At 49.5% G+C, this 27,045-nt stretch overlaps 1 protein-coding gene across 6 annotated transcripts in view; it reads right to left on the reverse strand.

The window, feature by feature from the left end:
* The window catches only part of PRDM11 (PR/SET domain 11), an 88,610-nt gene that overhangs the window by 37,195 nt on the left and 24,370 nt on the right, over window positions 1-27,045 (reverse strand). Inside the window, exons 1-4 of one of the 6 annotated variants that reach the window (XM_067749304.1) lie at window positions 18,092-18,364; window positions 17,371-17,495; window positions 16,913-17,016; window positions 16,064-16,326 (exon numbers count right to left, since the gene is read on the reverse strand). In XM_067749304.1, coding sequence (XP_067605405.1) covers window positions 16,064-16,326; window positions 16,913-17,016; window positions 17,371-17,489 — 486 coding nt within the window. In that variant the 5' untranslated portion in view covers window positions 17,490-17,495; window positions 18,092-18,364. Of the gene's footprint in view, window positions 1-16,063; window positions 16,327-16,912; window positions 17,017-17,370; window positions 17,496-18,091; window positions 18,365-27,045 lie in introns of those variants that run through there. The other 5 variants (XM_067749307.1, XM_067749308.1, XM_067749309.1 and 2 more) reach the window with 5 other exon arrangements.

The raw sequence follows: 27,045 nt of genomic DNA on the forward strand, positions 1-27,045 counted from the left end.
CCCTTAGACTGGAGAAGAAGAGGCTAGAGAAAGCAGAGCCGTCATCAAATGTGGGAAGGACCACAATGTGGGGGAGGGCAGGCAAAACCAGGACCACTTAGAGGACACAGGCCTGAACTCGGCGTGAGGAATATGCATGCAGAACGGTCCTAAGATACATGTTCTAACATGCAAAACCGTCCTGCAATGGAACAAGAAGCCTTGTGAGGTGGTGAGTTTCTTGTTACTGGAAGTATTTAAGCAGTAGCAGGATGACTCGTTGTCAGGGAAGCGGAAGAAAGAATTTCCCCACTGAGTGGAAGTCTGTCCTAAATGACGTATAAAATTCTGTCTAAGAATTTTATGATGCTATGTGGACCGATCCTCAGAAAATAATATAAAAAAACATAAGATTTGGCTCCCTGGGTCAAGCATGGGTCCATGTGGACTAGAACACTATTTCTGACCATGGTAATAATTAACAGAGACATCAATAATAAAACGTCACCCGCTGCCATTGATGGAGCAATTTTACTGTGCCAAGTACTCTGATCTCATGAATTCTCACAACTCTATGAAGGTAGCTACAACTATTATCTCCATTTTACAGACTAGGAAACTGAGGTTCAGACCCAGTAGGCAACCTGCCTGAGGCCACAAAGGAAATGTGTGGGGCAGCTAGAGTTTAGACTCTGCAGGTACAGTCCTTGCTCTTAAGCGCTCTGCAGAGTGATGGATGTCACCCCAGGCTCCCCCAAATGACCTCATCAGAATCAACCAGGATCGTGTCCTGGGCCCTCTCCGGTGGACTTCCAGCTTTGCTGCTGGTTTGAGCAAATCATTATCTTTCGCATACTGATGCGAAGGTCGGCATTTTAACAGGGAGGAACATTCTGCTTTGCGGCAGAACGTCTGCCACAATCGAGGATTCACTGTTGGACTCCTCTCAATAACCAGGTGCTGGCAAGACTGGATTTTTAAAAACCTGATTTGCCTGCCACTTTCCAGGAACCCAATGAATCCATAAAACGTTCTGATTTTCAGCTCTGCAACTCCTCATAGAGCAAAGCGGTTACAAAAACGATTTGTGAAGCCACTGACAGTTGACAAAGCTCTTTCACCTGTCTCAGATGCTCCTCCCAGAAGCCCAGGAGGCAGGCGGCATCACCTCAGTCCCCGGCCACTTCCCAGGCTGGCTAGCTGAAACATAGAGAGATAAAGAGGCCGGCCTGAACTTGAATTTGAACTCTGGCTCCTGCTATGCCCAGAAACACGGAATGAAGAACGCTTAAATTGAAAGGGGGTCTCTGAGATTATTCAGGGCCTGGGTTCCTAACTTGGTGTCTATGGATGGACTTCGGCCAGGAGAATGGGGGGCAGTCCCTTAAAATGTGCATAGCATTTTATGCATATACATGAGTATAACCCCCTAGGTATACGAGTATATGAGTATAACCCCCTAGGTATATGAGTACATGAGTATAACCCCCTAGGTATATGAGTACATGAGTATAACCCCCTAGGTATATGAGTACATGAGTATAACCCCTTAGGTATATGAGTATATGAGCATATGAGTATAACCCCCTAGGTATATGAGTATATGAGCATATGAGTATAACCCCCTAGGTATATGAGTATATGAGCATATGAGTATAACCCCCTAGGTATATGAGTATATGAGCATATGAGTATAACCCCCTAGGTGACTCAAGAAGGCTCAAGAACCATGATCTAACCCAGCCCCACACCTCCCGCACCACCATTTAACCGATGATGGAATTAGTACAGTCAGCGCTATGTATCTGCGGGTTCCACACCCACGGAGTCAACCAACCAAGGATCAAAACTATTTTTAAAACTTTTTTCCAGAAGTTCCAAAAAGCAAAATTTAAATTTGCCACACACCAGAAACTATTTACATAGCATTTACAATAATTTACATAGCATTTACATTGTATTAGGTATTATAAGTATTCTAGAGATGATTTAAAATACACAGGAGGATATGTGTAGGTCATATGCAAACACTGCACCATTTTAGAGAAGGGACTTGAGCACCCATGGATTTGGGTATCCATGGAGGCCCCTGGAACCAATCCCTGCCGATTCTGAGGAACAACTGTACGTACTTCCTTTCATTATTCTATTTATCAAATTTCAAAAAGGCCCTGGAGACCTGGTAAATGAGGCATGTTTACATACAATCCCAAATTCCACATCCAGGTTTTACAACTGTAATTTCACTCATCACCCCCAGCCGGTCCTGAAACCCACGTGAAGCTAACTGGAGATAATACAGCTGCAACGTGCTTATCACCTACTACACACCAGGCACGCGACAAGCATGAACAATAGCAACTCATGGGGTACGTTCCATTAGATTGTGCATCCCCATCTGATGGGTAAGAAAACTAGAGCTCAGAGAAAACAGTGACCAGCCCCAAACACGCTTCTTTCAAGCGGGAGGAATGCGAGTCCAGAGCCCCGTCACCAGTGCAGCTCTTCCTTTCCCAAGTCCCTCTGCTCTGTCTGGAAAAGGCACCCACAGAAACGAGCACCCTCTACCCTGAACACTCAGCCTCACTCTCCTTGGTAATAAATCTGGCTGTTGGTAAAACTGATGAAATGAGCCCTTGGACCAGGACTTGAGGAGCGGGGTCAGGAAACCGGCCTGAATCCTGTCTCTTCATTATGCCTGACGTGAGGGTCTTGGGGCAAGGGTGGGGGAGATAGCCAGGAGAATGTGCCCATCTGGGAGGCAGCAAAAATGCAAATAAGAATGGGCATGCTGTCAGACAGAAATTAGCGAGCAACAAACTTTATACATCATGCTACAGACCTGAAAGGTCTTCCTGGTTAACAAGGCAGAGGGAGGTGGTGACAGAGGCAGAGGGAGGTGGTGACAGGACAGGTGTGAAACTCACCCCGTGGGGTTATTCAGAACACAACCTGCACACCCATCATGGGCAACTCTCCCTAATAACCAGTGAAATGGACAAGAGACAGAAAAAAGCAGAGAAAAAACCCAAAGGCCCACAAGGAGATATTGCTTCACACCTACTAGGATGGTTAGAATCAAAAAGGCAGGTAACAGTAAATGTTGGAAATCAGAAGAGAGAAATCAGAGCCCTCATATACTGTCGGTGGGAATGTAAAACGGTCCAGTCACTCCGGAAACAGTCTGGCAGCTCCTCAAACAATTAAACATAGAGTTACCATATGACCCAACAGTTCCATTCTGAAGCACAGACACAAGAGATGGGAAAACATATGTCTACACAGAAACCTGTACACAAGTGTTTACAGTAGCATTATTCATAATAGCCAAAAGGTGGAGACAACCTAACTGTCCGTGCAAGAATGCACAGATAAACAAAACGTGGTATATCCACACAGTAGAATATTATTCGGCCATAAAAAGGAACGATACCTGTTACAACGCGGACACACACCTTGAAAACATTAAGCCACGTGAAAGAAGCTGGTCACAGAAGACCACACAGTATATGATTGATTCTGTTCACATGAAAAGTCCAGAATAGGGAAATTGATAGAGACAAAGAGTAGAGTAGTGGATGCCTAGGGCTGGAAGGGAAAGAAGGGAAGAGGTGGGTAACAGCTAAAGGATGGAGTTACTTCCTGAGGTGATGAAAATGTACTGAAACTGACTGTGGTGATGCTGCACATATCTGGGAATACACTGAAGACCATTGAACGATACTTTAAATGGGTGAATCGTGTGGTACATGACTTCCATCTCAATAAAGCAGTTTAAAATACCTGCCAAACCTTCAGCAGCCATCAGACAAGGAAAAGGAAACGACCTTACGTCACTGGCTTGAAAAGCCTTCCCCAGAGAAAAGGGTGTGTCCGTGGCAGTGGGAAGACCGACAGACGTCACGTGGGCATCTAGACAGTCACATTCGGGGTTGGAGATTAGGAGCTCAAGCTTTGGTTCGGAGACCTGCTTCCACACTGCATGGCCTCAGACAAGTAACCTGGCCCTTTAAGCCCCAGTTTCCCAATCTGTAAAAGGGGGATGATAACACCTATCCCATAGAACGGTTGTGAGGATACAAGAATTAAGCCACACAAATCCTTCAGTGCCCAACGAACAACAGCAATTGTTGTTGCTATTATGATGCTTGCCCACCAACCCTAACTAGCATTTGCTGAGGACCCACCGGGGTTTAAGTGGTGCTGAATTTGGCTCTGAGGGTATAAATCAGACAAGACTTTTCCTGGAGGAATTTTCAAACACCAGGAAACCCCCAAACCCCTATTGTTAAAGCCAGAAAGTTCACTAGAGATGAGTGTTTCTCAAAGTCGGGTCTTTGGATATGTTCTCAAGATCCAAAAGTTCTAAGAATGTTTAATTCAATGTTTTCCTTAAAAAAAAAAAAATCAATACATGGGAATCCCCATGAGATTTCTGCCCCACAAGAGTACTGTGCTTGTGGAAACTCCCTGGTGGTCCAGTGGTTAAAACTCCGTGCTTCCACTGCAGGGGGCCTGGGTTAGATCCCTGATCTGGGAATGAAGATCCCGCAAGCCCTATCGCGCAGCCAAAAAAAAAATTAAAAAAGAGTATTGTGCTTGTGACTGAGTTGGCACCCATGGTAGGTTGAATTCTTGGCGCAGCTCTCGCCCCTCCCTATCACCCTGGCTGTGTGACTCCGCACTAGACTGTCTTACAGGTGGCCCATACTTCTTCACTCCTTGACCTTGGGTTCAGCCACATGACTTATTTGGCCAATGGGGTGTTAACACGCACGATGCGGACACGGGCTTGAAACGTGCTTGTGAGGGTGGGCTTGCCTCCGGGATGAGAAGAGCTTCCCCAGGGAGCCTCCGCCTCTTCAGTCTGGGCCCAGAACAGACACACTTGGAGCAGACTTGGGCCTCGGTGAGCAGCCAAGCCCAACTAAATCAGCCCAACCGCAGGGAACCAGTGGACACACCAGAATCAATGAGGATCTGCAATCAGCCAGCAGATACCCGAGCAGGGCTAAATGATTGTTGTTCTATACGCCAGGGGTCAGCAAACCAGGGCCTGCAGGCTTAATCCAGCACCCCCCAATTGTTTTGTACAGCCCACCAGCTAAGAATGGTTTGTACATTTCTAAATGGTTGAAAATAAATCAAAAGAAGACTATTTCATCATGTGAAAATTACGCGGAATTCACATTTCGGTCTCCATAAACAAAGTCTTACTAGAACGCACACACCTCCGGCTGCTCTCACACCGCAATGGCAGGATTGAGTAGTGTGACAGACACGGTATGGGCCACAAAGCCTAAAATACTTACTATCTGGTCCCTTAACACAAAAAGTTTACAGAGCTCCATTCTATTCCACTGCTTGTCCCATTGTCACAGCTGACTGTACAACACCAATTATGACTACTTGCCATGAGCCGATGAAAAAAGAACAGATACCAAGTTTAATATGGAAATGATGCATTCTGGCAAAGACTAAGACACATCGTGGCAGTTGCATTAATGAAAGATTTCCCAGTGTTTTAAACAGAGACAAACAAAGAAAAGTGTCACGTGGCACACAAAAGCACAGGCATGCCCAATGCGGAAGAAGCCGTGTCTAAGTAGTATTCACCCTATAAACAGCACGTTAGTTTCAGTAACACATTATCCAACACAGGACATTGATTTTGTTCATTTGAATTATGTTGGTTTGTATAGTTCTGTTCATTTTATATTTTTAAGTCTGTCTCGGGTTTATAGTTGTTTAAAAGCTATAAGAAATGTGTTTATCTAGTTTTTTATGTTTAAACCTTTTAAAGTAACTTTAGAATAAAATTAATGTAACACTGGGACCCCATAAAGAATAAAAGTCAGACACCTGACCAAAGTGCCCATGAAAAGATGCTCAACATCACCAGTCATCAGGGAAATGCAGTTAAAACCACAACGAGACACCAGTTCACACCTCTCAGAATGGCTTTCACCAAAAAGACAAGAGATAACAAGTGTTGACGAGGATGTGGAGAAGAGGGAACCCTTGAGCACTGTTTTGGGAATGTAAATTGGTGCAGCCAGTATGGAGGTTCCTTAAAAAATGAAAAATAGAACTGCCATATGATCCACTAATCCCACTTCTGGGTATTTAACCGATGGAAACTTAACACAAAAAGGTATCTATACCCCCATGTTCACTGCAGCATTATGTATAACAGCCAAGAAATGGAAACAACCTAAGTGCCCATCAACGGATGAACGGATAAAGAATATGTGGATAGATATACAAGGGAATATTTTTCAGCCATAAAAAGGAAGGAAATCCTGCCACGTGCAATGGCATGGATGGGCCTTGAAGGCATTGTGCTAAGACAAGTGAGATCAAGACAAATGCCGTATGATCGCACTTATATGTGGAATCTAAAACAACAAGCAAACAAACCCTGAACTCATAGATACAGAAAACGGGTGATTGCCAGAGGCGGGAGGTGGGGTGTTGTCAAAATGCAGGAAGGGTGGTCAAAATAAATTACTCCTGGGTATGTGATGTACAGCACGGTAACTATAGTAAAATATATACATATATTTTAAAAAGCGGCCTCAATATAACAAAAGTGCGAAACACAACTGCAGTGCAAGTGCTGCGGAGACAAGGAATGTTGAAGGTCAAGTTAGAAGCCGGCTTATAGTGAAAATTCAGAAGAGTTCAGAATAGTTTTTCATGCTTTATTTTTGTTCCATATAGAGTTTGAGAATTAAAGACTCAGTTCCAGCCAAAACTAGTTCACTAGCATATTATATTTGGGGTTGGGGGGGGATATCTTTGGTTTGGTTCATGATTCAGTAACCAAACTACCAGCATTTATAAAAGTTATACAAGCCAAGCCATTTAATGCTTCTGATATTAAGAGGAATCTTAGGGTTGAGGTACATATTTTTATTCCTGGAAAAGCTGATATTGAATCAATAGTGTTTTAAGATCCATAACATCTTAGAACATGAGAAAAGCAACTTTTTTCTAGCATCATCTTCCACTTTTCCTTCTAAGCACATCCTGTACCTCTGCTATACCCCATTACCATTCCACACTTCAACTTGCACATGTGTCCCTGGGCCTTTGCACATGTTATGCCCACTGCTTGTGATTCCGTGTTCCCTCATTTCCTGACTCTGTTGGCCACTCACTTCAACACATCCCTCAAAACCTAGTTCAGGCTTAGAAGCAAGGACACCCCAGGAGCAATGCACACACCTAGTGCCCAGAGATTTGAATTCTAAATACCATTTCTCACTAAAGCAAATTAGAGCTCCTAAGAGAGGTGGCTAGAACATCTTCTTTGGGACTTCCCTGGCAGTCCAGTGGTTAAGACTCTGAGCTTCCACTGCAGGAGGCACGGGTTTGATCTCTGGTCAGGGAACTAAAGAACCTGCATGCCACGTGCCATGGAAAAAAAAAAAAGAACTTCTTTGCACAGGAAGTAAGGAAATACTAAAGGAAGGACAAGAAGCCAGTCTGAACGGGTTCCTGTTGGCCACATCTAGGGCAATTTAAAGCTCAAAATGAATAATGACGGGAATGGACTAGAACACACTGAAGAAAAAAAAGAATCCTTGAGTCCATACTGATACTAAAAATAACTTTAAGGAATGGGGTGGGGGAGAAAGTTGAGCACTTTTTTTCCTAACAGAAGAATGTCAAGTCATAAGTGTAGAAGGAATGGTTACAAATCATTTTGAACCATGAAAAATAATTGATACAGGCAAGAATCATCAATAGTTGCTAAAAGCACTGGGTTAAAGAGAAGACAAACGGACGTCACGTGTTCCTGCTATCTGCAGTGCGAAAGACAAAACACCCTCTGTGCCAAAAAATCTATAATCTGAACCTATCATGAGGAAACAATCAGACAAATCTAAACTGTGGAACGTTCTACAAACAACTGTCCTGAACTCTTCCAAAGCAGCGATATCGTGAAAGAGAAAACACAATGCAGGGAAACTGTTCTAGAATAAAGGAGACTAATGAGACATGACAAGTAAATGCAATGTGTGATGCTTGAGCGGGTCCTGAATGGAGGGAAAACTACCAAGGCCGTTACGCAAGGCAATTGGGAAAATCTGAATATGGATTGTAGTTGAGACAGTACTGTATCCATGGTTAAATTTCCTGAATATAATAATTATATTGTGATTATACAGGACAGGGGTCAGCAGACTACTGCCGGCAGGTCAAATCCAGCTCCTCATCTATTTTTATACAGCCTGTGAGCTAAGTGTGGTTTTGCTTGTTGTTTTTTTAATAATTGAAAAAATTTTTTTTTCGTATAATTTCATTTGTTTGATTTTCAAAACTTGTGAAACTCAAATTTCATTTGAACTTATATGAAATTCACATGTCAGTGCTTACAAATAAAGTTTTATTGGAACCCAGCAACGCTCATTCATTCATGTGCTGTGTACGGCTGCTTTCATGGTACAAAGGCAGAGCTGGGTAGCGGTGACAGACACTGCATAGCCCGTGAAGCCTGATGTCTGGAACTACGTCTCAAACAGTTCAGAAAAACCAAACGAAAAAGAATGTGTGTGCGCGCGCACGTGCGTGCACGTGCCTATAGGTAGATATATGGAGAGAGACTGAAGCAATTGTTATAAAATGTTAGCAGCGGGCGAATCTAGATGCAGGGTGTGTGGCTGTTGATCATACTATTCTCATACTTCTGTAGAGTTTGAAATTTTCAGAATAAAGAGTTAATAGAAATTAACAAATAAGCACGAAACTCACTTGCTCAGACTCTCACACACACACAGAAGCCCAACCTGTTTCAAAAGGGCCTTCTTTTCTTCCTGGACCAGCCCCTTGTTCTTCCCTTCTCTGAGCCCCACCCCACCCCCTGCTCCCGCTGACATCTTGCACTGTTGCAACTGTCTGCTCAACACTTCATCTATCCCAGCTACTCGGGATTTCTCAGACTCTGTTCTGGAGGGCGTCATGAGCTTTTGCACATCCAATTTCAAGTTTTAAAATAAATCTCCATTTTTACGATGGAAGCTGAAATGGAAAACACTGAAACCCCATTTCACGTCTGCTTCTCCCCAGAACAGTAGGAGCCTGGCAGGCAGAGAGGCTGGCTGACTGCGGGGGAACAATCCCACCACACAGTGTCCTCTCTATAAGGAGGCCTGGGAAATCTCCCATCCAGTCTCTACCCAGAAAAGGAGACCTCCTCGGGAGCTACCTGGGACTTCTCGAGTTATGGCCAGAAAGTACTGGTAGCTAAGCAGGCTTGCCTTTTCCCAGTGGCTGCCGGACTGGGACCTTCTATAGCTAAAAGTGCACGCACAGGTCATTATGGTATGCATTTTTAGCCTCATTCCTGGCTCCATTTAGGGTCTCCACCCTTGTTTTTCTTTCTTCTCTCTCTCTCAGTTTTAATATGCTATCATGTTATATTTGATATATGCTGCTAGGCTGCCCTAAATCCCTTCTGGAACCAGACTGGGTCTCAATGAAAAGCTGAAACAGAAACCCTGTGCTGGCCTCCTCTTTCTCTGCCTCTTACCAAACCATATGGCTGCCTGGCGCTCCCCAAGCATCTCATGCCTGCAGCATCGTCTCTGGCCTGCAGCGCCTGAGGGCAGCCTGGCAACCTTGGCAATGACTTATGGAGTCTGTGATTTCCAGTGAGATGAGTAAGCAGAGGAAGTGGAATTTCTTTTCTAAACAGTCAGAAGTGAGAGCAAAACTCCTTCCAAGGAGGCCAGGCCATGAAGGAGAGATGCAAAGTGGAAATGGCCATTTGGTTCATCTAAACCCGGGCCCTGTCCCTGCAGGACCAGCTTTCCTCCAGGTTGAGGGGAGATGGAGAGGGACCTTGTACTGGGCAGGAAGGATGAGTGGAACAGAGTCGACCAAGGCCAGGATGTAGGCATAGGCCCGACAAGTAAGGCAGGTGGAGAGGACCAGGAGGCCGAATGAGAAGGTGGGTTCTGGAGGCACACTGCCCAGGTTTGAACCCCAGCTCAGCTACTCACTAGCCGTTTAGCTTTGTGCAGAATGACTCATTCTCTCCAGGCCTCAGTTTTCTCAGCTGTGCAATGGATAGAACAATACCTGCTTCACAGGGGCATCGCTAGGACCAAATGAGACCATGCTGTGAAGTGCTGAGTACAGACCCAGACACGTAGTAGGCGCTCAATAAACATTAACGGCTATGCTTATCCTTACAGCACCACCATCGTTTCTGCTGGAGGGGACTCTATATACTGAGTTATGGAAGGAAATGTGCTGTGTTGGATGGAGGCCAGAGCTTTGGAAGGCAGGCAGAAGGTCAAGAACAGACAAGTATAGCTTTGGGACAGGATTTGACAGATGAATGCAGTTTATTTAGGATGTGGAGTTTCCGGATCCTGGTCCAAAGTCAGGGCCGTGGTTTAGCCCACCTTTCCCCCCCTCGCACCATTCAGCCAACCCATCGTCTGAGCAGGCAGAGCTGTTCCTCATTCCTGCTTTTCCCCAGCTGAGGTCGCAACTGAGGACAGACACACAGACACACACACAGGCTTCAACGCCTCTCACTTCTCTGCATCACAAAGGTCAAAGCCTCCACGTGGTCCTGCGACCTCCAGCCATATTGTCCCTGCACCCATGCGTATGCCGCAGCTCAGAGGCCCGTGGAAGGAACCTCCAAGGAAGCAACATTGCTGCCTCTGGCCCTGCCCCTGAACGACAGGCCACGAACAGATGGAGCTGGTCTATGATCACGCTGCAAACTCCAGAGCTTCCTATTATCCCTTTTCTCTGGACCCGGACCCATGCCAGGCCACGAACCTGGGGAAGCTATCTGCTTTAGAGACTCCAACCTTTCCTGGCTGGGCTGTCCCAAAGGGTAGACTCTGATGGGAAAGAAGGGGACCCTACTAGCCCTTCCCTGGGCATGACGCTAGATTTTTCTCCCCTGAGATTTTCCTGCAGGCTGAGAAGGCATCAGCCTCCTCTGCTGAACTCCTAGCCATCCTTCAAAACCCATCCCCAATTTGCCCAGCCAAAACCAACTCCCCTTCTGCCTACCCCTACAGCCTACTGCAGCACCACAATCACCAGTAAAACTCTGGGTCGGGAATAGGCCTCCTGCCTTCCCGTCTACCTCAGTCCCCGCTCCCTGTGGCTGAACCAAAGGCTCTGTAAAAACAGAGAGCAGGGCTTCCCTGGTGGCGCAGTGGTTGAGAGTCCGCCTGCCGATGCAGGGGACGAGGGTTCGTGCCCTGGTCCGGGAGGATCCCACATGCTGGGCCCGTGAGCCATGGCCGCTGAGCCTGCGTGTCCAGAGCCTGTGCTCCGCAACGGGAGAGGCCACGGCGGTGAGAGGCCCGCGTACCGCAAAAAAAAAAAAACCCCAAAAACAGAGAGCAAACTTCTTGTATTTGTGTTACCTCCAGAACTTCCTGCTCAGTGCCCAGTGCATGGGAGTTGCTCTGCCTCTGTGAGGACAGATTGAATTTGGACACATAACCACATTCACTGCTCCCCCTCCTTAGGCATGTCTCCCCATGATGGAACTCCTTAAAGCCCCAGGCATCACGGAGGGATGCTGTCTTTGAAGGAACCCAAGGTCTGCCAGGTACCAGCTACGGGAGTTGGGGCTGCTTGCTTGACCTCTTCAGTCCCGGGTTCCCTTATCTGAACGAGAAGGGCAGCCACCTCCACCTGTGGGACTGTTTTGAGGGAGAATGGGATATACACCTGGCATATAATAATTGCTCAATGAGCAGCCAGACTTTGAAAACAAGCCAATCACCCTTGCTGGCTCCCCCTCCTCACCTCCCACTCACATCTCGATCCACGGCAATGTGGCTTCCACCCGTGAAACTGCCCCTGTCAAGCACACCAAGACCCGTGTGCCAATGGGCTCTCGATCCCCAAGCTTCTCGCCCTCTGCAGCACTGACCCCACTGCTCGACCCTTCCCAGGGCTCAGCTGCATATATTTATATGCTTGGTTTTCCCTCCATACCCAGGCATCTGCCCTCGGCTGCTGACCCACACACACCGACGTGCCTCGGGACAGCGCCACCTGGGCATCTCGAGGGCATCTCCATCTCTACCCATCCCAACCTGAACTCGCCTTCTCCTCAGTCTCAGGCACCACCTCTCTGCACATTTTAGCAGACGTCCCCCCAAACACAAGCCCACCGGATTAGTGCCCTACTACGGCTGTAACAAACGGCCACAAACACGGTGGCTTAAAACAACACAAACTTATTGTCTTCCTTTTCTGGAAGTAAGGAATCCTAAAATCAAGGTGTTGGCAGGCCTGAGTTTTTTTCAGGTGGCTTGAGGGAAGAATCTGCTTCCTGGCCTTTTGTAGACTCTGCAGGCCTTAGCTCCTTCTCCATCTTCAAGGCCAGCAGCATAGGGTCTTCCAATCTTTTCTCTCTGACTCTAACCCTCCTGCCTCCCTCTCATAAAGATGCTTGTAACTGCAGTGGGCGCACCCCGATAAGGCAAGATGATTTCTCCATCTCAAGGTCCTTAACTTGATCACGTGTGCAAAGTTCCTTTTACCATGTAAGATAACACATTCACAAGTTCCAGGGATCTGGACATGGCCATCTTTGGAGAGCCATTGTTTGGCCTACTATAGTCACCTCCCTTCACCTGCTCCAAATCTCCAGGATATCCCTCCAGGGACAGACAAAATGTTGGCCCACCTCCTTTCTACAGCCAGTGTCTCCATGTGAACCTTCTTAGGTAATATAAAAGCTTACCCATCACGCCTTATCTCTACTGTATATTCAATCATTTCTTCAGCAGGACTCCCTCCACTGGGTTTTTTAAGGAAGTTAATGTCTCATTAACAAACTCCCTTGACCCCAGTCTTCCCTCAGCCATCACCCTTCCTGTCTCTCTCCTCCACGTATTTCTAATCAAACTTCTGAGAAGTGACTACACCAGTCACCTCCATTCTAATGAGGTTTCCATCTCATTACTCTTCTGCAGGATTTCTCAGCCCTGGTACTGTTGACAACTGAGGCCAGATCATTCTTTGTTGTAGGAGGTTGTCCTATGTATTATAAAAGGTTTAGCAGCATCCCTGGCCTCCTACTTCTAGATGCCAGTAGCATGTCTCCATCTTAAGTTGTGATGGCAAAAAAAAAAAAACCATCCAGACATTTCCAACTACCCCAGAAAGGGGGCGGGGGGTATAAATTGCGCCAGGTTGACAACCACTGGCTTATAGTAACAGCTCTTGCTAAAGTCACCAGTGACTTCCCTGGCACTAAATCCAGTAAATGCTTTCGAGCCCTTCTCTTGCTTGGCTTCTCAGCAGAGCTGGACATTGCTGGACACTCTGGCCTTCCCACCCCAGGCCACTCTTGCTCTGGCTCCCCTGCAGGATCGAGCTCCCCTGCTGTACCGCTCACCGTTGAAGTTCCTCAAAGCTTAGTCCTTAGGCTGCTGCACCTCTCGCTCAGCCTGTTCTCCCTGGGGGCTGCCCTCCAGCCCTCTGGCCCCACGGATCACCTATGCACAGGTGACTCATGAAGTAACATCTCCAGTCGTCCTTTCCAAGCTCTGAACCCATATATATAAAGCTGCCTAGTTGATATCACTACTTGGATATCTTGGCATCACTCAACAAGATATCCAAGGCATCACTCCAAACTCAACAAGCCCCAAACCAAAATCAGGATCTTCCCCTCAACCCAGTCCCCTTCTGGCGTTCCCCATTTCTCACAGAAATTCACCATTCCTGACCTGTAGGGAGAGGAACGCTGCAGGAGTTGTTCATGACACTTCCCTCTCCCTTACTTGGGCCAATAGGTCTCTTCCCAAGTCAAATCTCTTTCATCTCTGAAGTAGTTCACAAACCAGTTCACTTGTCTCCATGTCTCTGCCCCACCCTAGCTCAACCCTCCACCGTCACCGACTTCAAGAACGAACACAGTCCTCCGACTGGGGTGCAGACGTCCATTCTTGACCAATGCCTCCACCCCATCAGTTCTCCAGCCTGCAGCCAAAGTCACCCTTTCAAAACATAAATGAAAGCTTTTCGCTGTTCTTAAAATGGAGAACGGAAGTCCCAGTCTGGCCCACTGGGCCCTACGTGACCCAGCCGCTGTCTCTTCCAGGCCCATGTTTGCTGCACTCCAGGCACACTGACCGCCCAGTTGCTCAAACGTGTTCTCTTCTGCCACAGGACCTTTGCTCATGGTGCTCCATCCATCTTGATGCCCCTCACCAAGCATCACCCGGTGGGAATTCTCCTCCTTCAATCACAGCTCAACTGTTAGGAAGCCTTCCCTGACTCCTGGCCCCATCAAATCCCTTGGTTGAGCACTTTTCTCCTAGCCCCACTGTTGCTCCATTACCTTTCAGAGCCATAATATTACATTTATTTTTATTTATTTATTTATTTGTGCGGTACGCGGGCCTCTCACTGTTGTGGCCTCTCCCTTTGCGGAGCACAGGCTCCGGACGCGCAGGCTCAGCGGCCATGGCTCACGGGCCCAGCCGCTCCGCGGCATGTGGGATCTTCCCGGACCGGGGCACGAACCCATGTCCCCTGCATCGGCAGGCGGACTCTCAACCACTGCGACACCAGGGAAGCCCATAATGTTACATTTATTGATGCTTATCTTATTCTTTAATTTCTTCCATCTTCCCCACAGTAAATTCTATGAGGGCAGGACTGATGTCTGATCTGGTCCACCATTGCGTCCCCAGAGCCAGCCCAGTGCTTGACACAAAGCAGACCTTCAAGAGGTGTTTATTTAAAGATAAATGAATCATCTTCCTACCCCCAGCCTGCCTCTCTCTACTGTCCCATGTCCCCCTATCTGTGGTCAAGTTTGGTGCCTGAAAGTCATCACTGATAATTTTCGAATCTGAAAATCCCTCTTCCTCACCTTCACATCCTGTCTATCAACGAATCTTGGGGATTCTCCCCCCTAAATCTCTCAAACGTGCCCACCTTTAGCACTTGAGTTTAAGCCACCATCTTTCCAGATGCGAACTCCCACTCCAGCCTTTTACCTAGAATCCCAATTCTCCATTCTGCAACCTACCACGTCACACCTCTGCTTGAAACGTTCCGATGGCTTCCCCTGACCCACAGGATGAAGGATGCACTTGTCACGGCCTATGAAACACAGCATGATCTGGCTCCCACCTCCCTCTCCTGCCAATTCTCGCCGCTCTGCCTCTCAGGCTCACTGCTGCTGCCCCACCGGACTTCTTAGGTTCCTCTCTCTCAGCTGTTCTGCCTACATGGAGCATTTTTCCATCCCCCTTCTACTAACTGCTACTCATTCTTCAAGTCTCAGACCAGAGGAAGTCTTGACCAAACCCCTCAAGTAGGCCAAGAACAACAATAATAGCTGACAGTCACTGCGTGCTTACTAAAGGCAAGCACGATTCTAAGAACTTTGCAGCATTAACTCATTTCATCTTCACCATCAGCTATGATTATCCTGGCACAGAGAGGTTCAATGACTCATCCAAGGTCACATTAGATAGTAATTAGCAAACCTGGCTGACATGATGAACTCAGGCTCCAGGCCCCAAATCCCAGAGCTCTGTGAACGCTGCCATCTCCCTGTGTACCCAGAGCGTCCTGTATTCCCCCTTCAGTAGCAATTTGTCACATGCGCATGTATTTGTTCACTGCCTGTGCTCCCCACCAGACTGTCCACTCCCAGAAGGCAGGGGCCGTGCCTGTCTTGTTGGAAGCTTTCCCTCTAGCATCGGATATCACTGCTTTTTTAGCTGAACGTCATGCTATGCTCCAGGTCACCCACTCCAGAGGAGGGCTGGGGTAAACCCTTCATAAATGTCATAGAATGGCCCGCCAGACACACGCACGAGGATTCATGGAGAAATTGCCCCACCACTGATTCCGCTGACTACTGCCAGATGGGGCTCCTCCGCATGGCCCTTGGCTACCAAGGGTCACAGGGGCAAGGGGACAGCAAGATCCATCATCCACGTGTCCAGGAGTGATGGCAGAAAAGCTCTGGGCCAGGCTGGGCCAGCGTATGGCTCCCCCTGCTGGTTTCCTTCCATGTTCGTGGCACCCTTTTCCGAGGCACAGCCCAGGAGACACTCACCAGCCACGAGAAGAAGCCAGCTGATTTGTCCTGGGTGGAGATCTGCCCCTCATAGGGGCCGAAGATGTGGCCCTTGGGGATGACCTCATTTATGCAACGCACGTCATTCTCCCCACTGGCTTCCTTGACCACCTCCATGCCCTGGGGGATGGTGAGGGCCGCCCGGTCTGGGATGCCCACAGGCACCGGCGTGTCGGACACAAACACCGGGGGACCATGGTTCGGGCACTCATCCACAAAGTACTCCTGGCAGGACTCGCAGACTGGAGGGATGGAAAGAGGAAAGAGAGCCTCAGTTGGGAGGTAGGACCCCCATGGAGGTGGCTGAGGGGCTGATGGGAGGCCCACCCTGAGGACAGCGTGAGCCAGTGGAAAGTACACAGCCTGGGACTCGGGAGTCCCAGCCCTGGCTCCACCCCAGCCAGTCACAGGCCCCTGAGTCTTCAGTAGTGATAACTCACTCCCCTCCCTGGGGACTCAAAGGACACACCCACCAACATCAAGGAAGCCAGTTTGAAAAAATAGAAGAAAGATCATGACTGGAGTCAAATAGGCCTGGGTTTGAATTGCAGCTGTGCATCTGTGAGCTGTGGGACCTGACGCAGGTGGTACTTAACCCTCACCCAGTCTCAGTGTCCTCCCCTGGAAAATGGGACCAAATAATGGACACCTCAGTGGCTAACGGTGAGGATTAACTGAGGCCTGGACCTGTGTCTGGTACATAATAGGTGAGTGTCTATCTTCAGTATTCTCACTGCAAATTCCCTAAGCAGAGATGGGATGGAGGGGGGGTGGGGGGGCGGTGAAGGGCACGCAGAGTGGCCAAGAGTAGCCCCAAGCTCCACTTACACCAGAAGTCCACTTGCTGGAAGCTTTTGGGCATGATGAGGTCACGCTTCCCCTTCAGTTTCCTGGGCTCCACTTCCATGGCGGAGGGGTCTGGTCTCCTAGAGCTGGCCAGGACAGGGGCCAGTAGAGAAAGCACAAAGCGATCAGAGTGAGAGGCTGCTGGGCAGGGAAACTGAGGACGTGACCGGATGTGAGGCAGGTGGAGGAACCCCAGCCCACCTGCTTGTTCAGTGCAGTGGGTAGTGGAAAGGTAGGAGTCCTGAGACCTGGGTTCAGGCTTTCTTGGGCCACTACTTGGGTTTTTCTAGAGCCTGTGCTCACCCCTGGTCCTAGGAGTTGCCCAGAGCAGAGTATGGAAGATGAGTAAAGCATGGGATGTCTTCCCAGGGTCTCCCATCAACCCAGCCCAGCAATGCTCCCCCCCTTCTCCCTCGCCTGTCCCCACATTGGGGCCTCACCAGGGTTGGCCATACTCCTGGTCGCGGAGCGGTGAGCAGACCTCTGTCTTCACCACCGTCACCATCTCCCCCACGGCTGCCTTGGTCTGCGCCAAGCACTCCTTCATGTTCTCAGTCATTCTGTCCTGGGGACGCGAAGGCGGGACCACCACAGGAAGAGGATCAAAGAGACAGGGGAAGAGGGGTGAGTGGCAGAGAGGGCAAGCGGGGGTCTCCTGGAGTCTGGTTACCCTCCCTGCCATCCCCAGAGGAAGCGCTTGAGAACACAGACAACAAAAACAGCTGTAGCCCAGCCAAGAGGAAATGCCATTTCTATCCCGGGCTGGTCCTGGGGACGACTGGAGCCACCAGCCCCATGGGGTCAGGGGCCGGGAGTAGCTCAGGCCAGGAGGCAGGGCTGAGAAGCACAGCCTGTACCCCAAGACCAAAGGGCAAAGGGTACGAGGGACCCACAGGAGCCTCTGCACAAAACCCTGCAATGGGGAGCAGGGGAGGGATCGACTCAAGTCCAGCTGGGGCCAAAGGGGGCAGGCAGATGAAATGGGCCCCGAGCGCCTGGCTGCACAGCCCCTCACCCAGGGGCTTCCAGGGAATGCAGCCAGGCTCGCTTCGCCAGCTCAGAGCAGGTACAGGCGGGGCCTGGGGGTCCCCGTGTGGGCCGGCCCTGACTCCAAGCCCCACCCAGCTCTCTCTAGGGGAGTCTCCCTAGCCCGCAGCTTACCGCCCTCCTCCACCACCGCGCTGGGCTTCAGCCCCTCCCTTGGCACCCCAGGGTCCTCATGCCAAGCCCGGGGACACTCTTCTGGCCAGAACAGCGCTCAGCTCGGGCTGGGAGCGCGCTCGGCCCCCGGACTGGGCGAGCAGCGTGTGTGACTCACTACCCGGGGCCCCGCTGGCCACACCCCTGCTCCTCGGCTAATCAGCCCCCTGCTCCCCACCGGGGCCCCAAAGCCGCCGGCAGCGGGAGGGGTGTGGGGAAACGTGACGGCCTGCCCCCTTCTCCGAGCCGGCGGGGACCGGGGGCGCGCGGAGGGGGGCGGGGGAGGCCCGGGCCGGGCCGAGAAGCCCCGCCCCAGCCCCCCACCGCCCCCCCTGGGACCCCCAGCTCCTGAAGCCCGCGGGTCATCCCGGCTGCGTGGCCGGCTGGGAAAGTGTGAGATCCCGAGATCCGGCCGGCACTGCGCACCGGCCGGGAGCAGGGGCGGCGCGGGGGGCCGGGGAGGGCGCGGGCTCGCTCTCTCCCTCTCACCAACCTTCCCGGCGGGGCGCTCCCTGCCCAGCCCGGCCCTGCCCAGCGCCCGCCCCCCGCCCGCCAGGCCCGGCATTCCTTGCGGGGGCATGTGGCTTCTTGCCGGCCCCGGGGGCATGCAGTTGGCTGGCGGCCGGGAGGGGGGCGCGCGGGGAGCGAAAGGAAGCGGGCGCCCGGGAGGGGGCCCCGCCTGGGAGGAATTCCAGCCCCTCCCGCGGGCCTCGGCCCCCACGCGGGCCGGGGGGCGCCTCGCGGGCGTCTGGTGAGGATGATAGCGCCGGGGAGGCTGGGCCCCGCGGCCCACCGCGCGCCCTCCCAGCCTCCGCAGCCCACTCGGCACGGCGGCAGCGCGGCCTGCGGCGCGGCCAGAGCGCCAGCGACATCCAAGTCGCCGGCCACGCACCGCAAGCCCGCCCCTTCCCCACCTGCGCGGCCTAGGGTGGGGACCGGCGTCTGCGAGGGGCCCCAAGGTTGGTGCTTGGCTGACCTCATAGCCCACGAAATGGCCCCCAAGCCACCCGTGAGTTGGGCAGGGGTTGGGAGTCAGCGAGGCAGGAACCTAGAGCTGGAAGACGTCCAGTGACTCGCCCAAGGTCACGCAGCCCATTCCTGGCGAAGTCCGCACTGGAGCCTAGGGCCTCCTCTGAGTAAATGGGAAACAGCAGGACCCCGAAATGTAAGCGTTTTGCTTCAGGACTGGTTCACTTTCACGCCACACCCTCAGTCCAGTCTTCTTCTAGAAGTATCACCCGAATCACCCTGGGGTGGGTGCAGGACTCAGCCCATAGGTGCAGCTGCCAGGTGGGGGCAGGACCCAGTGGATTTATAAACAGTCACAACACCCCTGCCCTAAGGAGCACTTCTCAACCGCATGGACAACATTTACAAGCAACACATCCTGAGGCAGCTGGTCTAGAGTTTAGGAGCCTTGCTCCTAGAGCCCACTGCTTGTGTTCAAATGCCAGCTATTGGCTCTGTGACCCTGGGCAGGTGTTAAGGACTGAATGTTTGTATGTGCCCCCTCAGAAAAAAAAAAAAAAAAATCCATAATCCCTATGTTGGATGCCCTAACCCGCAGTGTGCCCGTATTTGGAGACAGGGCCTGCGAGGGGGTGATAAAGGTTAAATGAGGTCACAAGGATGGGGCCCTAATCTAATAAGGCTGGTGCCCTTAAAGAAGGGGAAGAGACACCAGAGCGCCCCCTCTCTCTCCACCAGGTGAGGACAGTAGGAAGGCAACAGTCTGCAAGCCAGGAAGAGAGCCTTCACCAGGAACCAAATTAGCCAGCACCTTGATCTTGGACTTCCCAGTCTCCTGAACTGTAAGAAATAAGTGTCTGGTGTGTAAGCCACCCAGTTTATGGCATTTTGTTATGACAGCCCGAGCTGACCTGGGCAGCAGGCTGTCTAACTTCTCTGTGCTTCCATTTCTTCATCGGGAAAATGTGTCAAGTATTAGATTCTATCACAGACGTTGCTGTATTAAACAGAGACGTGTTTGGAGGGAGCTAGGGAGCTAGGCACCGTCTCTATACATCCACTGAGTAAAGCTCATCAGGAAGATGGGTATGTGTGACATCATTAAGGAGTGGCTTTGAATTCTCTCCTTTGGATTGGATTTATTTTAAGTCAGTCATTTGCAGACTCTGCCACTATCATAGGAACTGACCGCTCGGGACCATTTTGCATTGAGCTCTCCTGTTCTAGGCCCTCTGCCCTCCCCCGGCTTCACCTGTATGCCATGCTCCACCCTGCCAGGGGGGCCTGTGAACTTGCTGTGTATTCCACCTGGAACACACCTGGAAAGCTCCTACCTATTCTTCAGCCCTCACTGCCCCCCCATCCATAATACCCTCTCTAGCCCCATGTCCCTTTCCTCATGACACTTGTCACTCTTAGAGCAGTCTTCTGTCAGTATGATTATTTGATGAATACCTCTTTCCCATAATAGATTAGAAGCTCCCCAAGGGCAGAGGGCAGGCCTTTTTGCTCACCACTGAATGGCCAGCACTTGTAACAGTGAGTGCCTGACGTCAGGGCAGAACAAGTGAAAGACAAGCCATATGCTAGGGCATGAACTTTAAGGAGGCACCCATTCTCAGGGTCATGCGCTTGCAGGGCTGGCACCTGAGACTGAGTGCCTCCTTCAATTTTGCACCCCTAGGTGCCTTGCTTGCCTTACCCGGGTCTCAGCCTTGCCTATCACATAGCATATTCTCAATAAATGTTTGCCAAGTTAATTCATGACCCAATGACCCGTCATAACTCACTGTCTCCCACCAATATGTTCTTCTGGCCCCTTTGAGTATCTCAACTCTGTAAGAGACCTCAGAGGGGGAGATAGGGTGGGTGGGTTATTGTTTTGAACCCTCTTCATGGGGTACTTTCTCGTGACCTCTGCCAGGCAAGGTGGGGGAGGCTGGCATCGAGAGGCAGTGAGGGACAGTGAGAGTGTGATGGGATTAGACTCCTGAGGCCTGGAGCCTGAATTTGATAATAAGTGTAAAGTATAAGCTGTGCAACCATGGGCATATGACTTCAACTCTCTAGGCCTTAGTGTCTTCCTTGGTAAAATGGAAATAATCAAAATTGCCCCAGAGAAATCACTGAGACAAAGGCTGGGTCAAGGTCTTGGAAAGAGCCAAGTGCTAAGGGTTTGTAAGGGATATTAATCCCTTACTGGCTCTAAACTGGCTGCCAGAGGCAAGGGGGTGAGCAGGAAGAGAAAGGAGAGGGGGGATGGAGGGAAGAGAGACCGGGGGGAAGGAAAGGAGGGAGAAGTAGGCAATAGTATGGGAATAAAGGCTGGAGGGGAAGAGGGAGAGGAGAGAAAATCGGAGAAAAAAGGTGGAAAGGGAGAGGGAGACTCAGAGAGACAGAGGGAAGAGGCACACAGACATTTTTCTAAGTCTTAAATGGTCCTGGGGAAAACATCCCCTTATAAAAAAAAGCATTCATTTGAATCTCAAAGTAGAGATGTCTGTGGGCCACGTACTTTCATGTCTTATTTTTCATTTACATCCCACCTTCATCCCATTAAAAAAATTGTGACGATTTATAACATAAACTCATACTCAGCAGGACAGTTGAACAACCAGAGACCTCATGGAGAGGAGTGATGCCAATTATACACAGAATCTGTGGTAAGATGTTTAGTGATCTAGCTTTCCATTCAGTTCTGAGCCTCCTGGCAGCTAAGGCAAAAAGGAAAACACGATGGGTTAGAAAGTACTCATTATTTGATACCTATTTATTGACTGGCTGCACAATTAAGTTCTTTTCATTCTTGGAGGGGTCCAGCTGCCTGGAGAACCAGAATCAACTCTCACTTACATAACTGGTGTGTATTACAACTCCTTTCTGTGTCTGTAGTGAAGGCCATGGGGGCAGGGAGGGAGAAGATGGGATGTGGCAGGACTGAATGAACTTCCATTTGGGAAGAGAGGAAGAACACCGGCTTGTGTCCTTCATTAGGTCCAGCTCAGTGGGCACGGTAAGGCCCCAGCCAGGTGAAGCTCCGGCAACTGTTTCCGCAGACTGCTCTGGCCCTGCTTGCCCAGAGAGGGGCTTAGGGGAGGGCGGGGTGGGGGTGGGGGTCAGCAGGCCTCGTAGAGGACTCCAAGCTGCTGGCAATGCTCCCTCTCAGCTGGCTCCTCTGAGTCTGCACCCGCAGAGATTAGGCATGTTGCAAACCCAGCAATGAGATGCAGACCCAAGAGGAGGGGGCAGAACGCGGCTCAGGAGCCTGCAGCTCTGTTTTCACTCTTGGCAGGTTGCCAGGGTCCTGGAATGCCCGGCAGCCAGTGTGGCCAGAGGACCAGGGGCCTGTACCCACTTGGGTACCCTAGAGGCTAGCGCCAGGAGAACCTGGCAGGCCTGCTCTTGTACCCCCACAGCATTCTGTGTTGTCTCCCCGATGACAAAGGGACACGCAGTGAGGGGGCTGGCCCGAGTTACACAGTGGCCTGGGCTGGGTGTCCCAAGCCTTGGCTCTCAGTCCTGACTGTGCCATAAACTTTTATTTATTTGCTTATTCATGGCTGCGTTGGGTCTTCGTTGCTGCGTGCAGGCTTTTCTCTAGTTGCAGCGAGCGGGGGCTACTCTTCCTTGCGGTGTGTGGGCTTCTCATGGCGGTGGCCTCTCCCCCGTTGCGGATCACGGGCTCTAGGCGCACGGACTTCAGCAGCTATGGCTCCCGGGCTCTAGAGCGCAGGCTCAGTAGTTGTGGCTCACGGGCTTGGTTGTTCGGCCGCATGTGGGATCTTCCCGGACCAGGGCTCGAACCTGTGTCCCCTGCATTGGCAGGCAGATTCTTAACCACTGCGCCACCAGGAAAGGCCCTGTGCCATAAACTTTTTAGGTGATCCTGAGCAAGTTCCTGCCTGGCCCTGAGCCTCAGTTTCCCCTTCCTGAAAAATGAAAGTTCCAACGTGGTTCTTAACAGTAAACCATGGGGATAATTGGGGGAAAGCATGGAATTATTACAGGGAGTTGTTGGATTTATATGTCCAGCAAGCTCTGCCTATGGAAAGAACAGATTATATGCCTTGAACTCATGCATAAGACAGACTTGCAAATGTGTGTAGATACTTCTGCGATGAACTAAAGGTAAATTTATTTAACAGTGTTATTGATTCATAGAAGCCCTACGGCACCATGTGTTTTGTTAACCAACTGATACCAGCACAGCCACTCAATAAGCTGTGTAACCTTGAGAAAATTCACTATCTGCTCCACCTCGGTTTCCTCATCTGTCCAATGGGACAGATATCAGATCCTACCTCCTAGGGCTGCTTTACAGAGCACAGTGCCTGGCATATAATAGGTACTCTATAGAAATTAGTTCTTCTTATCGTCCATTTTATTTATTATTTTAAACGTGTAGCACACATCAGGTGAGCCTGTTGGTGAAATTTTTTTGACATTAGAAGAGGGCCTTGGGCTTCCCTGGTGGCTCAGTGATTAAGAATCCGCCTGCCAGTGCAGGGGACACGGGTTCGAGCCCTGGTCCGGGAAGATCCCACATGCCACGGAGCAACTAAGCCCGTGCGCCACAACTACTGAGCCTGCGCTCTAGAGCCCTCCAGCCACAACTACTGAGCCCACGTGCCACAACTACTGAAGCCCGCGCACCTAGAGCCTGTGGTCCACAACAAGAGAAGCCACCGCAGTGAGCAGCCTGCGCACCACAACGAAGAGTAACCCCCGCTCGCCACAACTAGCGAAAGCCCGCGCGCAGCAACGAAGACCCAATACAGCCCAAAATAAATAAATTTATAAAAAATAATAATAATAAAAGAGGGCCTTCACGAGTAGTCAATACCCTTAATAGAGAAACACTTTTAATAAATCTATACTATAAAGATGCTTATCCCAATGGAAAAATAAAATGGAAAAGAACGTGAAAAAGCAATCTACAAAAGAAAAGAGACAAATGGCCAATCTGCTTTATGGAAAATCACAAAACGCTAATACTCAAATAAATATAAGTTAAAACAAATAAATATCATTTCTCCTCTATGAAACTGGCAAAGATTAAAAATCTTGATACTAGTCAGAGTTGGCAAGTGTGTGGGGGAATACCCTACATGCCCTACTAGTTAGAATAGAAATCGGTGTAATCTTTCTGCAGGGCAATTTGGCAATGCATATGAAAAGTCTTAAAATGAGCAAAACCTTTGTAGGAGCAGTCCCAAATCTAGGAATTTATCCTAAGGACATAATTAAGTTGTGTGCAAAGATTTACCCACAAGGCTTTCCTCTGCAACACTATTTTTAGTAGCAAAAAACAGGAAACAACTTAAACCTCAAAAACAGGGGAGAAGTTAATACATAACACACAATGAAATATTACACAGCAATTAACAGTGCTTTAGAAGAATATTTATTGACACGGAAACAGGCTCAACATACTGTTAAAGAAAAACTTAAAGTTATGAAGTGAAAGAAGCCAATCTGAAAAGGCTACATCCTGTGCGATTCCAACTCTATGACATTCTGGAAAAGGCAAAACTATGGAGAGAGTAAAAAGATCAGTAGTTGCCAGGGGTAAGAGGGTGGGAAGGGTGAATGGGCAGAGCACAGAGGATTTTTAGGGCAGTGAAACTACTCTGTATGATACTATAATGGTGGATACACGTCATTATACATTTGTCCAAACCCTCAGAATGTAAAACACCAGTGAGCCTTAATGTAAGCTGTGGCCTTGGGATGATAATGATGTCAGTGTAGGTTCAGCATTTGGAACAAATGTACCTGCCTCTGGTTTTAACTGTATAACCAACAGCTGAATGCCTGCTGGGGTGGCCACCGGACTGGCCACATAGCTGAGGACTGATGGGTCCAAGCATACCTCCGGCTCTTGGAGTCTGGGCTAGTCCTCAAACTAATGCTGCTGTCCATAGTGGGGGAGGTTCTGGAGGTGGGGGCCAGGAAGCATAGGGAAACCCTCTAGTTTCTGCTCGATTTTCCTGTGAACGTAAAACTGCTCTAAAAAATAAAGTCTAGGGACTTCCCTGGTGGTGCAGTGATTGGGAATCTGCCTGCCAATGCAGGGGACACGGGTTCGAGCCCTGGTCCGGGAAGATCCCACATACCGCAGAACAACTAAGCCTGTGCACCACAACTACTGAGCCTGAGCTCTAGAGCCTGCGAGTCACAACTACTGAGGCCGCGTGCCACAACTACTGAAGCCTGTGCACCTAGAGCCCGTGCTCTGCAAGAAGAGAAGCCACCGTAATAAGCCCGCACACCACAATGAAGCAAGCCCCCGCTTGCTGCAAATAGAGAGAAAGCCTGCGTGCGGCAACGAAGACCAAACGCAGCCAAAAAGCAAATAAATAATTTATTTAAAAAATAATAATAAAGTCTATTTTTTAAACGAGAGTTGCAAAGATAGATACAAAATAATTCCATATAAAATGTATATTTAGCTATATGGATTTGCACACACAGATCTGGGAGGATACGTATTGGGATATCACTAGTGGTTAGTTGCGGGGCTTACATTAAAGAGAGTTTCTGCTTTCTTTTTGCTAAAGAGAAAAATAAGTCACTTAAAAAATTTCTAAAGGAACTCTTCATACTCATTTAGTTGAGAAATCGCCAGAGAAGATAATAACTAAGGTTCTTCCATCTTTACCCACCTGTCATTAGACACTGAGATCGAACCAATTATTTGGGAGGAAGGAGGATCCAAAGACTGAACACCAGGCATATTGTCCCTTGATGCACATTGGATGGATGAAGGAATCAATCAGTCGACCAACTGAGCAATAAGGGCCCCAATATTTCAGCCATGAAACAACTCTGTTTTAATCTTTTATGATTCCCATTTGAAAGACATACTGCATGTATTGTATGATAATTCATTCATTTTCCTAGTTTTTCTAATACACACAGGTTATGTGATAACTAGGGTGAACACATGGGTTCTCTGCTGTCATTCTAAGCAAAAGCAAAGAAATCTGGCACATTCATTCACGTGTCCTGCTGGTTACAGGGAGCCGTGCGATTTTCATTACACTTCTCTGTGTTCAAAACATAGCTCGGCGGATAGAATACTATGCAGAATTGAGACGACCACAACTGCATGCTGTAGTATAGATGAGTCATAATACCGAGAAAAGAAACGAGACCCCAAAGAGTACATGCCATATGGTTTAATTTATAGAGTTAAAAATAGGCAAAACTGTGGTGGTTACAGGTGTTACTGGTTATCCTTGCAAAGAATTATTATAGAAATGGGCAGAAAAGGGGGTTCTAGGGTGCTGGCCATGCTCTGTTTCTGGATCTGGGTACTGGCCCCTTGGGTGTGTTAAGTTTGTGAAAATATATTGAGCCATGCTCTTATAATATGTGCATTTTTTATATGTATGTTAATAATAACAAAGAAAAAAATCTGCAGGGGCCCTCAGGGCAAGGAACTCCCGTGGCGGGACCTCCAACCCCATCCAGCCCTTGATTTTGCAGCTGGGGGAACTGCGGTCCAGCCAGGTGAGGCTCCTGCCCCAGTCATGGCGGATCTGGTTTCAGGCCTTTACCTGCGTGGCAGTTTCCACTGAGCATCGGTGGTACAGCTGGCTGAGGCCTGCAGAACACACTCTCCTAAGGTGGTTCCTCCTGCAGAAGCTTTTAGAGGTAATATGTTTATTCCATGATGGTAAGACTTGGATAAGGAGTTGGGAGAAACAGTGTAAAGGTTCGTGAGGCAAATGGAGAAGCTGGCGAAGGACGCCACCTTCTTTCATGAGTTTGCTTCTTACAGCGGATGCTGCTAGTGGCTTACCGGGATCCCATTCCGCCTTTCCTCCCACTAATGGAATTGGACTCTGTTCAGATGCTACACCTTCCTCACCGGACCTACTGCCCTACCCTCGCTGTGGGGGGGAAGCACGCAGCCTTTGTTGCAAATGGCCGCCACGTCC

Source organism: Pseudorca crassidens, chromosome 9 (assembly GCF_039906515.1).
Source record: "Pseudorca crassidens isolate mPseCra1 chromosome 9, mPseCra1.hap1, whole genome shotgun sequence".
Classification (NCBI taxonomy): Eukaryota; Metazoa; Chordata; class Mammalia; order Artiodactyla; family Delphinidae; genus Pseudorca; species Pseudorca crassidens.